Below are 13,958 nucleotides of genomic sequence, written 5' to 3' on the forward strand. Positions count from 1 at the left end.
TGCAAAGAGTCCATCTTTCCGTTGCGATGGTTGCCGCCATCGCCGCTCTGTGTTCGCGCGCCCGCGGCGTGCCCCGTATTCGAACCGAGACGGCCGAGGAGCCCCCGAAGGCGGGGCGGAACAAAAGCGCGAGCCACGGCCCAGGGCGCCTCGTTCCTCCGCTAGGAATCCGTTCGCCGTAGGCTTGTGCTTCTCTTTTCGGCACGTGCGTGGCGTTTCTTTTTTCCCTGTTATTTCTATCCGACCGTCTGCAAAGCGAGATCTGGGGAAGAAAAGTCGCTATAGTGCGCAAAGTTTGTGCGAGAGTTTGGGAATGCTTGCGAGCAAACGAAACGCCCCGGAAAGCAACGGTGAAAATCATTGGAAAGTACAAAAACACTCTCGCTCCTAGTAGCAGTAAAGACCTGCGCTGACCGGCCGGCAGCGAGATGGGAAATGGGGCGGCAACGCAGTTCCCAGACGATGGCTCCGTTGTTGTTCCGCTGCACGAAGGAAGGGAGAGAAAGAATGATGGGAAAAGAAAGAGAGGGCGGCCGTTTAAAATAGGCATCCTTGAAGCCAGGCGAACCACGTAGCTATAGATATCCGTCATGAGCACAATTATTAGGGCTCGAAACTGGTGGTCTGCTGCGTTCAGTTCTTTGGCCTCCTTTTTCCTTCGTGAGCCATTGGGAGCTTTGATACAAGGTTTAAAAGTATCTCAAGTCATAAATTTGAAGCACAAGCTGCAGTCTGGGTTTTAAGAGTTGAGCGGCGCACCAGAAATATATTTATGTCGACAAATATTAAGAAAACTTTAGCAACAAATTTCTGGGAGGGCTGACGTCTGCTGCCGAAATTGTTTTGGGCTATATGGCGTGTCGGGTAAACATTACGTTGCAAATGCTGCGGGTTCTCATATAGTGCTTTTATTCTGAGATCTGCAAACTTTTTTCAATTACATTGGAGGGAAGACGGCTGCACAGCACCGAGATTTGAGCATTAGTCCGGGTAAGCTAATCATTTTCGAGGAAAGAGATTTTTCCATGGCTATAACGTTTAAAAAGGCGACCTATTTAAACAGCGAATACAACATAGAGATCTGATTCTTCGACTAGCTGATGAGCCATATAGATAAATCTGTCATAGTGCCAATGGACGTGAGACAGGGGCAAGCACAGTGTTTTGTGTTTTTCAGTGCTGTTTTCCTCCGTCTCACGTCTCAATCCCTTCGGGCTATAATACTTTCGCCAAGAGATTAGGAGAGAGGTTTTGACAAGTGACCCTGAGAGAAAAGCAAAAGCGAAAAAAAATGCATTTGTGAAAGATGGTTTGGTTTGGTTTATTGGGGTTTAACGTCCCGAAGCAACTCAGGCTATGAGGGACGCCGTAGTGAAGGGCTCCGGAAATTTCGACCACCTGGGGTTCTTTAACGTTCACTGACATCGCACAGTACACGGGCCTCTAGAATTTCGCCTTCATCGAAATTCAGCCGCCGCGGCCGGAATCGAACCCGCGTCTTTCAGGTCAGCAGCCGAGCGCCGTAACCACTGAGCCACCGCGGCGGGGCTGTGAAAGATGGAGAAAGTAGCGCCTCTTTCAAATCGTGAGCGCGTTTGTATGGAAACCGAAATTAGATTGACACATACCTAGAAATTCTGGACAAAAGTATTTTTGAACCGGAAAGGAATTATGAGCGCAATTTTTTATATATTGTAATATTTCACTGCAACAATTAATTTATCCACAGATCGCCCGTCGGCAGGCTTATTTTTTTTATTTTTTTGCTATGAACGTTTTTCCTGTCGTCAAAAGCGTTCCCCATTGGTTTTCTATGGCAGTTTTAACAGTTCGATGCGATCGATGGAAACACTCTAAAAGAAAGATTTTGCTACATATGGGAAGAATGAGCATCCACCTTCAATATTTCCATAAGAGTACCTAACAGTTTTCCAAAGCTCAAAATTTTTGTGCAAGAATGCTGGACATGACAGCTGTACTTGCGTGGCATATAGCAAACATATTATTGGGGTACGTATGTCGCAACTATGGTACTGGAGCTATTTCGACTTCTGTGTCCATCTGTAAAACCAAAATATTTTAGTTTTTCTTCACAAAAAAAGAAAAAACCCACCAGAATGCTTCAGGGGTCGCAACAAGTCTGGCTCCCAAAAGATTGCCGAGAAAGGCAGGAACTTGTTTAGAATTAGCAAAGCTGTAAAGTTACGCTCCCACCCATTTGAGAGAAAAAGGGGAGAAAAGGACACATTTAAAATGGGGTCTTTTTTCTTCCTCAGCCTTTATTTCCCTGCGTTGTTCGTCAAAACTTTGGGCATTTTTTCTACGCGAATATTTATGAAAACAATAAAGACTAATTACCGCATTTAAAGAGGAGGGATAAAAATATAGGATCAAGCATTTTTAAGGCCAACAACTGATTACAATAGCCCACGGACACAACTGAACAACTATGGGAGTGGCGAGAAGAAGGCGAAAAGGTAACGGCCTACTTTATTTTTTTTTATAATAACAAATGCATTTACCTTATTGAAGGAAGTAACCTCATGCACGTGTGCACCCACTCTCTCCACAAGGTTCGGACCATTAACCTCACATGTAATCGAAATGCTGGAACTAAAAGCGCATAAACCAGGAAACCAAGTCAAACAGAACCATACGGTCAGCTTGAAGCTCGGGGCCGCGTATTGTTTGATATCGTGAAACCCAAAATGAAGGTTGAAGTTGGCGTCACAATCTCTATCCACAGCAATTCTGCAATCCGCTTTCTGTACGTTGCGGTCAGCGTGTTTAAGTAAGACGAAGGCGCGCTTTTCGTGGCAGATGTAAGATGTGGGGTCTGCCAACATTGTGTCCCTTGCATTTCTAAAGAAAGCCTTTTATTCCCGTGTTGTTCTGCCATCGCTGGCTACACAGACGTTTGGCTGTATTAGTTTCTAACTTAACTTTTTTCCCAGGTTATCCTCATACGAAAGATTGAATGAAGTGCAGCGCAAGGTAATTGAAGAAACTGGAAAATATAGTTGAGCGCCTGACCGTCTGCGCTAGCATCGGAGAAAACAATTTAAAAAATCAGTCACCCAGCTTTTGACACATAACTGCTCTAAGCGTACGCAGTTTGAGTGGTAATCTTTTGGCACGATAGGCATCTTTGCGCAAACACGCTCGCGTAAAAAATAACGCAGAGGGCAAGGGTGCTCTTGACTGAGAGCATAAGAAGGTTCAGTGATTTGCACTTGCCGTTCTAAATGCACTACCAGTGGCAATGATAAACATGGCGAATTATACTTTTTTTATTTTTCTTTAAGAAGGGGTTTCGAGCTGTCAGCGACTAACATCTTCCCAGACAAAAAGAACTCTTTCAATCGTCGCGCAACAGTGGAAAGGTGAGCAAGGGCAAAGGAAACGTTTGCGCCATTAAAAATTTTAATGTCCAGAAGAAGAAGTACGAGCGCAGCCATATAGAGTATAGCCTCTAAGAGGCGCTGAAGACATGTTCTCCCTATCAGCTTTGCTTTCCTTCCTGCGTGTCTTAATCTCTCGGAGAAATTTTAGCCGCCGTTAGCGCGAAACTCTCTTCATCAGATTTTCGCCTACGGCGCTGAGCTCGCGATTACGGCCCTTGGCAGAGCGAGCGCGTCAGCGTGTTTCGGCTCGTTTGGAAGCGGCTTCTGTTTTGCTTGCTTCTCAAATCCCGCCGGCTCTGGAGCGCTGAAAACTGCGCCTACGTGATCGTCAACAAGACCTACGCCGAGACCCTCCTCGGCTTGGCGAGGGAGTCTTAAGAGCCCATTAGGGCTCCTCCCGGGTCGACTCAATTACGTCGCCCCGGACGCCTTCCTGCCACCTGCCCCGTGGCGGCGCGGTGATTTCTGGCGCCGCCGCACGCCACGGCTGCGCGGTAAATGCTTAACGATTCCGTTTGGTAATGTGTTTACTAATAGCAATGTCCCGAGTTCCCGAACCCATCGTGCCCCTAGTTGGCCTGCCTGCCGCTCTTGTCCCTATTTGCTCCGTCGGATTCCTGAGGCTCTACGCGCGCGCGCTGAACCTGATCGATTTTAAAATCAGCGCCGTCGTTTGGGCGTACTCCTCGTGCTGTCCCGCCTTGAAAACCAATCAAACATGTCGTGCGAGCCTCCTTTGTTGTTTTTTAGGCCTTCTAATGGGCCGACGACGTCCCCCGCCGCTTCCGCTGCGAGCCTCCTCTCCCCGGCTCTTTGGCGGCTCCAGCCGGCGGGCCCGTTAGCGCTGCCAAGTAAGTAGGCGAAAGCGAAACCGCATTAGGCTCGTTTTCGATCACGTTGATAAGTGACGGCCTCCCCCCCACCCACCCCTGGCGCCCCGCCGCCAACTCCTTCCACGCGCGCACCTGCCCAAAGACGGAGCGCGATAAAATGGAAAGTGTTGATGGCCAAGGGGGAATCGAGATGACGGAAAACCGGGAGCTGTAAGCGACATGCCACAGCCCCAGCTAACTTTCCTGACGACCGGACAAAATGAAGGCAGTGCAAAACAAACGCAACGAAGGTGTAATGAGACTTTTTTTTTCACGGACCGGCCAGCGGAGGATTTCTCGCTGTACGCAGTGACCAGTCAGCTGACTCTGCGAGAGTCACGGAGACCGAGTCTAGTTGCGTGGCTGGCCGCTCGGGGGAAACCTCAAAATCCCGACGAAAAGAAAATAAGTTGTCCCTAAAACACGGTGGCATAGTCAAGCATGCGCATGAGGTTTCCCCATGCTAAAGAACCACCGGAATTTAAGAGTATCTTCGGCTATTACGAAATTGTAAATTCTAAATTGTGGGGTTTATCCTCCTGAAGCGACACTGGGTTATGAGGGACGCCGTAGTGGAGGGCTCCAGATTAATTCAGTCTACCTGGGGTTTCTGAACGCACACTGACGTCGCACAGCGCACCAGTATTTCGCCTCCATCGAAATACAGCTGCAGTATCCGTATTCGAACGTGCGGTCCTGAGATCAGCAGCCGCAACCAAACCCCCCAAAAGTAATGAACGATATCTTCTAGATCCATTGCAACCGTATATCTTTGGGCCGCCGCGGTGCCTCAGCCGATATGGTACTTGGTTGCTGACCCGAAAGACGCGGGTTCGATACCGGCCACGGCGATCATGTTTCGATGGAGGCGAGAATGCTAGGGACTCGTGTACTGTGCGATGTCAGTGCACGTTAAAGAATCCCAGGTGGTCGAAATTTCCAAATTCCTTCACTCCGACGTCCCTCATAGTCTTAGTCACTTTGGGACGTTAAGCCTCGTAGAACGAAACTATGTTTTTGGGATGTCTTAAAATTAATCAGCTGTCGAAATCAGCAAGAGGAAATGATTACAGGTTTTTGGACCCGTGTAAATGACTTTTTGAGTCGAGGTGTACATAAAACTACGCATCTAAGTAAAGGCTACACATATGAAACAAAAAATAAATCGAGAGTTTTATCGCCTTCCTAAACGTCTCAAGATCCATGAAAAAAAAAAAAAACAGTCATCCTACTTTCATTCGTTACAACTTTCAAATGCCGAAGGGATGAATGATAGCGATGGTAAAAAAAGTGGGAGCTGAGGGAATTAACCTTGAAGTTTAGTACCTCGTTTGCCTCCTTTACCCCTGGAATGCTTTTGCTTTTAGCGAGAAAAATGTGCATTGCAACCAGCGGATGGTGTGATCTCCTGATCAGTCCTCTTCATGGTGCGACTTAGGTAATGGTGCTTCGTCGTCGGGAGCCCGCGGAATTCGCGACACGATGGGGCATCAGAAGCGTGCTGCGCTCACAATTTTCGACGACCATAAGTAAAAAAAATAGGTCCTTTTTCTACACTTGTACTGCGTATTGCCCCACAATTTTTCGTAATGAGACAGATGAAGTTCCGAGGGTTACGGGAAAAATAAATTGAGGAATTTAGAATTTCGACTAAATTCGCAATTTTATTTGCCGCATCAACCCTTAACCACTAGTTTAACGACCTAAACATTAAGAACTCAAAGAAAATCATCACATTGCTACTCTGGGGGAGGTAACGTACACACGCTGAAGAATAAAATTCACACTTTTGCTCCCGCCGCTCAAACTTCGGAATACGTTATGTCACAAATTGCGACACCTGGAATCGGGGGCATTTTGCGCAGGCACCCGCAGTTGCGTGGAGGGCCTACCATTGCATATCCATAGTCTGCCCGCAGAACGCCGAACCAGGGAAGCAGCCGCACAGCCAGTAGAACCAGAAAAATGAACGTTTATTCAAAAGTGTAGGGCGTATTTATACGTAGCCGAGTGACCGGAAGATAGGAAGGAGCACGTGTACATAGCGATAGCTCGAAGCTGCGAAGGATCATGAGATAAGGCGATAAAAGGTGCGCGCACTTCGGAAACACACGTGAAGATGCCACACCTACTCAGAGGTCTTTTTTTTTTAAGAAAACGAAATTAGTACGAACAGCCGTTCTGGCTTTGACAGAGGTCGAGTTTAGATTTGTACGAGGGGGTACCCAAAAGAAACCGGACTAGATTTTTTGGTCGGCAAAGCTTCTGTGGTACCGCGTTTTGCCACTAGGAGAGCATAGAACGAACATTCCAGAGTCAGTAAGCCGAGTGCCGTCGTCGAAGGAGGTCAGACTAGTTTAGGCAGAGTTTTAGAGTGGCGACTGTTTTGTGTGAATGTCGTTTTTGCAATGGCTGATTTTCGTGAACAGCGTGCGCCGGTGAAATTCTGATTTTTGCTCGGAAAAAAATGAATGGAAAGTCTTGAAATATTAAGAAAGACGTACAAGGACGATGCAATGGGACAACTCAAGTGTTCCTGAATTGAATCCTGAATAAAAGCAACAATCATACCAATGGAAAACTTCAAATTCACCTCGCCTCAAGAAAGCTCGTCAGGTGAAACCAAACCTCAAAACAATGCTGATTTGTTTTTTGGACGTGAGAGGAGTCGTCCATTGAGAATTTGTTCCGCAGGGTCAGACAGTTAGCCAGGCTTTCTACTTGGATGTTTTGAAAAGATTGGGCAGCAGTGTGCGGTGGAAGCGGCCAGATTTGTGGCGGTCAGGTGACTGGTTTTTCCATCATGGCAATGCCCTGCTCACGCAGCCCTGTCTCTATGACAATTTTGGACCAAAAATTGCACGACCCCTATTCCTCAACCCTCATACTCTCCCGACCTTGCCCCGTGCTACTTTCTTTATTTCCTAGAATGAAAAAATAGGTGAATGGAAAGCGTTCCACTGATGTTGCTGAGGTGAAGAAAAAAACGACGGAGGCACTGTCAAGCATCACAAAAGATGAATTTAAACAATGTTTTGAAAAATGGAATGAAAGATTCGACAAGCGTATCATTGCAAGTGGGGAATACTTTGAAGGAGATTGAAGGTCTGTGCTTAAAATGTGAACAAATAACTTCGAACAAAAATAAGTCCGGTTTCTTTTGGGTACCCCCTCGTATAGCGGCGGAAATCTGTTCGATCATTGTGTGGTGTTGTCGCATTCTCCGCGGACTTCGCAATATCACATTCTCTGGCCGGTATGCTTTCGTCGAATTTTTCACATTCTTTCCCAGACTATTACGAAGAACAAACTCAGAATGTCGCTTTCTTTCGCCCCTGTCCTTCCCGTCAGTGTCGCTGCTGTGACCCATATTCAACCAGCCGCCGCGGTGGCTCAGTGGTTATTGTGCTCGTCTGCTGACCCGAAAGACGCGGGTTTGATCCCGGCCTCGGGCGGTCGCATTTCGATGAAGACAAAATGCTAAAGGCCCATGTAGTGTGCGATGTCATCACACGTTAAAGAACACCAGGTGGTAGAAACTTCCGGATTCCTCCACTGCGGCGTCCCTCATAGCCTAAGTCGCCTTGGGACGTTAAACCTCATCAGACCAAACCATATTAAACTCATTATCCCAGTCTAAAACGCACATACAGTTTAATTTGTCCGTCGCTGTCACTCATGCAACAATTTGCGCTGTAAAAAGCATAAAGAAAATACATTGAGGAGGGCAAAGCGAAATATAGAGATTGCTTCAAAAAGTAAATACAACTTTAACAAAGCCATGTTAGCACAGCTGATGACCCCTAAAAGTAGGCCAGTGATTATATACGGGGCAGATAATGTCTTATGTACGACAGCGCAAATTTATTTATAAATATTAAGTAGTACTATAAAGATTCTTGGCCTTACTCTTCCGCAGAATATGCCTGGGATAATCTAATTGATTCCGTTTTCTCTAGGATATCGATTGTTGCTGGAGTTCTGTCCGCGTGTAGAACAATAGAACCAATCAGAGTAGAAAGAAAAAAAAAACCTTAGCTTGGATAACCTTTGTTTACTCTCATCTCTTGAAATTAATTAAAACAACAACGCTGAAGTGAAATATCTCTGTGGGTCAGTTGAATTTCTTCGCAAGAACCACCCAGCATATAAGAAGTTGCCTTTGGGGCCACAGAAAAGACACCGCGACACGACAACAACAGCAACACCAAGAAAAAAGCGCACAGTACCCTTATAGTTCCCTTACAGTAAGCATTCCAGCACTTCTAAGGATATGACCCAGGGAGCCACAGAAAGTCTGGAGCTCGGAGGAGACGGCGTTTCTAGAGCTACTAAAATGGCGCAAATTGTTTCAAACCGGGAAAATAGCGGAATTACAAGGCGAATAGGTGCCGTATAATGCGTCGTCGGTTCGAGCACGAGTATTTCGGCCCGCTGCTACCGTAACCGCAACACGACACTGCACAGACTTATGCAACACTGATGCCTGAAGACGCACTGCTTCAGACTGTGCACACAGAAAAACGGTCAACAACTGCATCTAGGAGCACGATTATTCATGAAGAGCACGGGCTTTCTATAGCTATAAAAGCGAACAGCGTCTGTGAAATGTTTGAACGGATTACACTTGCGCGTTGCGGCTCCTTCAACAATGCGAAAACTCCGGATAAGCAATTAATGCTAAAGGAGCCCCGACATGAAAATTTAGCGCCGGATTTTTTTTTTTTTTTGCTGCAAACCTAAAGTAGCTGATATGCTATTCGGAACCATGGAGCATACTAAAATATTTTCCAACAAAATTCTTTTATGACTGCTTGATTAACAGACACAACCGTCTGAATTTCGCCTTCTGGAAAGGGTTGTTCACGCAGAAATTCTTGATGTCCCTGTTTTTCCGTCAACTCTGTGAATTCTCGTGTTTTTCTTGTTGTGATGTGCCTTGTAAATATTTACTTTAATTATGTCATTGCAAAAGTATGCACCTTCCTCCTACTTTTACCTTGTATAATTATGTGTTGTTTTTTGTAATGAGAATGTTTGAAGTTCATGCTTCTTTTGCCGCTTGTCCTGAGCATTGTGTCGGGTGCTTGGGCCCCGTCAGGCAGAGTGCATCTGCCTTTTGCCCCTGTATCCGAGACCTTGTTGTCTGAAATAAAGATCTATCTATCTATCTATAGGCGCACAACGGCAACGTCACCACAAGCCAACACATCCCGCACGCTGCCCACCCAAGTGGCTTAGTAACTACGGGGTTCTGTTGGAAAGCACGAGTTCCCAGATTCAGTCCCGGCCTTGGGATTCGAATTTCGACAGAGGCGAAATGCAGGAGTGCGTGAAGTAACCGCGCCCGGTCGGGATTATTCTGGGCTCAAAGTGTAACATAGGTACGATTTAGTTTTCAGACGTTGCTCCAATGATGTACTAACGCAGCGGAGAAGAGCGGTGTCTCACTCTTTGCCGTGGTCTCTTCTCCGGGCTCTGGGGCGCGCATTTTGGCCACGTGGGAAAGACTGCGTGTTTTCGTGATTATGGCGTCGACCTGAGCCGTTCGTTAAGCCTCGAGCTCGCAGGAAACGTAGTCGCACATTCTGCAGTGCAACTGTATTTCTATGAACTGTCGAAGTGAGACTCGAGTGAAAACGCCTGCGGAATTCGTTTCCGTTACTCTTACACGCGTATACGTTACAAAAACACAGAAACACTGTGAAATTTGTGCATTAACTTATTCACCCATTAAACATTGTTCCCTTCAAACCACATATATATTGTTTTAAATTTTCTTTTTTCCCTCCAACCGTTGAAATTTGGAATGGATTGGACGGCTCACTTCGTTCATTGCCAATTGAAGAGTTTGTTGTTCAGTTGCCTGACAATTTGACCCGTTGATCTGTTTTTAATATTTCTGTGTTATCTATTTCTATGCTACCCATGTTATTTGTTTTTACTCATGTATTCACCCACTCCTGCTATGTCTCTCCTCAGAGACAGCAGTATTTATAAATAAAAAAAATAATAAAAAAGTTTGTTCTGCTGCAGGCTGGTTTAGACTAAAATACTAAACTGCAGCTATTTTATTCTATAAAAGGCTACCGCGGTGGCTTAGTGGTTATGGCACTCGGCTTCTGACCTAAAAGACGCGGGTTCGATCCCAGCCGCGGCGATCGAATTCCGATGAAGGCGAAACTCTAGAGGCCCGTGTGCTGTGTGATGTCAGTGCACGTTAAAGAGCCCCAGGTGGTCGAAATTTCCGGAGCCCTCCACTACGGCGTCCCTCATAGCCTGAGTTGCTTCGGGACGTTAAACCCCAATAAACTAAACCAATGAACCAAAAAAATCTATTTCCGAATTTACTGCCCACCTTGGTAATTAAGCAGAGTACATATAAGGCCTCTTCTGACTTAAAAGGAATTGGCACTCGAAAATGCTTTTCCTAATTGGAGCACAACGCTGAAGGATAGAACGTGCTTGTTATTTGTCACAGAGACAAACCATACTTATGCTTTGTCTGAGGTTGTTTGAAATTTTTTCGGTGCGGTTTTAAAGAGGTGCGTGAGCACGCTACCACTGTATTGAGAACCAGCCCCAAGTTTGGCCGCTGGACAATATTGCCTCCAATCTTTCTTCTATTTGTTTGCTCAAAGACGGCGGCACGCGGTTCTATCATTCTGTATGTTACTCTATATGCGACCAGGCTTATCTCGATTGATCGCGGCCACGCTCGACTGCTTCCACATTTTTCCAGATTGTTGTAGCGGCTTTTGACTGCTTATCTCGACGGTCCCTTGCCAGCTTTAAATTGAGCGTGGCCAAGAACTGCAGGCATTCTGTTCGATGACCGCCGAGCACGCTTGTTGCTACAGCACGCTTGTTGCTACGTCGCCGTTCTTTGTGGGTGCAGGTCTGCCCAATGAACTGTTTCTTTTAGAATAGAAGCCCTTTTCACTGTCCTGACTGCCGTCACCACTACGTGACAATTTGATTTTTACAAATGCATTTCTAGAGGGATTTGAACGAGTGTTGCAATGAAATCTTCGTTTGAGCTAGCCCTCACTGGAAAAAAGTCGATGTTTCTCGCAGCAAATGATTTTTCGCCTGCGTGCTGAAGGTTTAATCGCCCCTGAAGAAGGAACCGAGTTGGTAGCGAAACATTGGGATTTCATTTTGGACTCTCGATTGGTGCCAGTGTTTCGTATTACGACCCCAGTCAGACGAACTTTCGTCTAAGGTGTTCACGTTCAGGCAGATCATTGCCACTCAGGCACCTTTAATAATAATATTCATTGCCCCTCTTTCCGAACAGCGGTTCTCCCGATTTCTGCAGAGAGAGCCGCCGTCGATTTAAGAGGCGGCGACTTACAGACGTCGGTCGACGGCAGCACGGTGACATCGTCGTCGGAGACCCACGCGGTGAGCGAGACGTACTCCCGCGCTGCCGGCGGCACCAGGCAACGCAGCATTGCCACGCCCCCGACGCTGGCCACGCTGTCTGTCACTGACACCTCCAGGGGAGACCGCACCACTGCGAAGCCAAAGAGAGAGACAGCGTGAGTGCGTGCAAGCAGTGCTGCTTTGGCACAACCAAGCAGAGTTTTTCGACTGCATCGCCGAGCATCTTTTCAAAGCATTGCTTCCATTCCCCGCACATTCACCAGTCGGAGTAGTCACGCTAACATGCCACTGTGAATCATTTAACACGAGTCTGCCCGCTTTCACCGAAAATTTGCGGCAATGTGCAGGCGCCGCAAAAACTCCAGGGACTCAAAGGACAGCGTCTGATGATTCGGCAGGTAGGTGCACCTTAAACAAACCCGAGGCTAAAAAGCTGCCTCTGCTTCGCACTCGTGCCGTGCAGTTGGCATATCATTTGTTACTAACCAGAACACCTCCAGTGCGAGAACTTCGTAACTCTGTAACTGTGGACAACCATGGTGCCGCAGCTTTTCTATCAAGCGGTCTGCATGCGGAGGGTTTTGTTTCTACAGCAACCTGTCTCTTGCAGGAACGGAAGAGCGCTTGGCACTTTGTGTTGAGCAAGATTCTTTAATCGTATAAGATTTGCTTCCTCTTAAGTTGCGGAGCGTTTCAAATTCTTAAAGCCTGAAGTTATTTATGGGCAGGGCGCTTAGTTTTCGGGTAGAAGCCGATGTTCTGATCGGTGCATGCCGAATGAGTTTCATAACAATCGAGCTAAACCAGGTCTCTACAAAAAAACTGCGTTCTCGAAATGTATTTTTCCAATGCAAAGAGATGAATTGAGACATTGTGTGAAAACCAACCGGCACCGTAAGACCACATGAAAAAGGTGTTTGCAATTTATTACTGGAGAATGAAACATTGTCATCCGACTTCAACTTCGTAACTCCACGCAAGCTCTTGCTAGCCGGCGAAGTTGAACAAACCCGTAGTACAGCGGTTGGCCTCATCGCATTAGGCAACAGCCGTCGCCAATGCTGCTCTTAAGCCGCTGGCATTTTAAACGGCAGATATGACACTAAAAGGATGCCTTCACGTCTAGAGCGCAAGCAAGTGCCCGCAGGTCTACATTGAGCAGAAGATTCTTCAAATCCAGACCACGATATCAGCGGAGAAAAATTATGACCAGAAAAAAAAAAGAATGATATGATCTCGTGAACATTTACTTGCTGTAAACTAGTTTATAGCTTGTACAATTAAGGCGTTTTGTATCTCGCCAGAAAACAGCTGGTAATGATTGCTTATGTTCTCTTCCCTTATAAATAGCCAGAGAGAACCGAAATTCGGAAAATTTCAAAAATTTCCCTATTGTCCACTAAGTAAAGAGCGCCTGATTTTAACTTTCCGAGTTTCCGAAAATATAAAACACTAAATCGAAGGTATGCAGTACTGCAGGCACTTCCCTTCAAACACGCGAGAAATGTCTATGAAAATTAGTACCGAAAATATGCACAGGGACACCTAACTCCATTATGCGTTGGCTGTGGGATATCATTGGCAGCTGTCGATGCCTTTGCCGGAAGTGACGTCATTTCCATCTAGCCAATGGGCGAATTTTAAGACCGACGACGCATTTAGGCCCCGTGGAGTTCCTAATTCTATCGCATTGAAACTTGGAGATATTCAGAAAACCAGTTTCACGTCTGTTGCCCGTTGTCGGCTGCAATGACTCGGCTGTTGTTCACTTGGTTGTCATGACCGTCAAGCGCACGGGCCCCGCCCAAATAACGCGACGCAGTCAAGTAGGGGGCCTTCTGTGAGAGACAAGGAGAAAGCGTGATGTCCGAAAAACAAGCGAAAAAAGTACCCACTGGCCCCCAGTCGAACCCGAAACTTCTCGATCAGCACCGCAAACGCTACGCTAGTGAGCACGTTGGTAATTTGTGTGGTGATCACATTTTGGGAGCATATTAACACCTAAAAGCAAGTATGTTAATAAGAGGTTGTGGGAAATCTGAACAAACAGAGACGCGATTAGTGCTGGTCAGAGACCAGTCTGTCATGAAATGGAAGTGTCCTACGAAGAAATACCGAAAACGGGAGCATTCAAAACCAGGGGGGGGGGGGGGGGGGGGGGGGGCACATATATGGGGCGCCAACGCGTCTTCACTTCCTCATTTTCCCTGGGACAAGGGCTTGTGCCTAAATTATTTACATTTTGACGCATTTCGTTCGGGTATAGGCCATTCTGGGCCAGTGAGAAAAGAAA

At 46.6% G+C, this 13,958-nt stretch overlaps 1 protein-coding gene across 1 annotated transcript in view; it reads right to left on the bottom strand.

Moving 5' to 3' along the window:
• Window positions 1–13,958, bottom strand: part of LOC149349505 (cell adhesion molecule Dscam1-like) — a 522,475-nt gene that overhangs the window by 199,638 nt on the left and 308,879 nt on the right. Inside the window, exon 3 of the mRNA XM_089578475.1 lies at window positions 11,634–11,795. Coding sequence (XP_089434601.1) covers window positions 11,634–11,795 — 162 coding nt within the window. The remainder of the gene's footprint in view (window positions 1–11,633; window positions 11,796–13,958) is intronic.

This window comes from Amblyomma mixtum, chromosome 3 (assembly GCF_055824585.1).
Source record: "Amblyomma mixtum isolate Tamu chromosome 3, ASM5582458v1, whole genome shotgun sequence".
Classification (NCBI taxonomy): Eukaryota; Metazoa; Arthropoda; class Arachnida; order Ixodida; family Ixodidae; genus Amblyomma; species Amblyomma mixtum.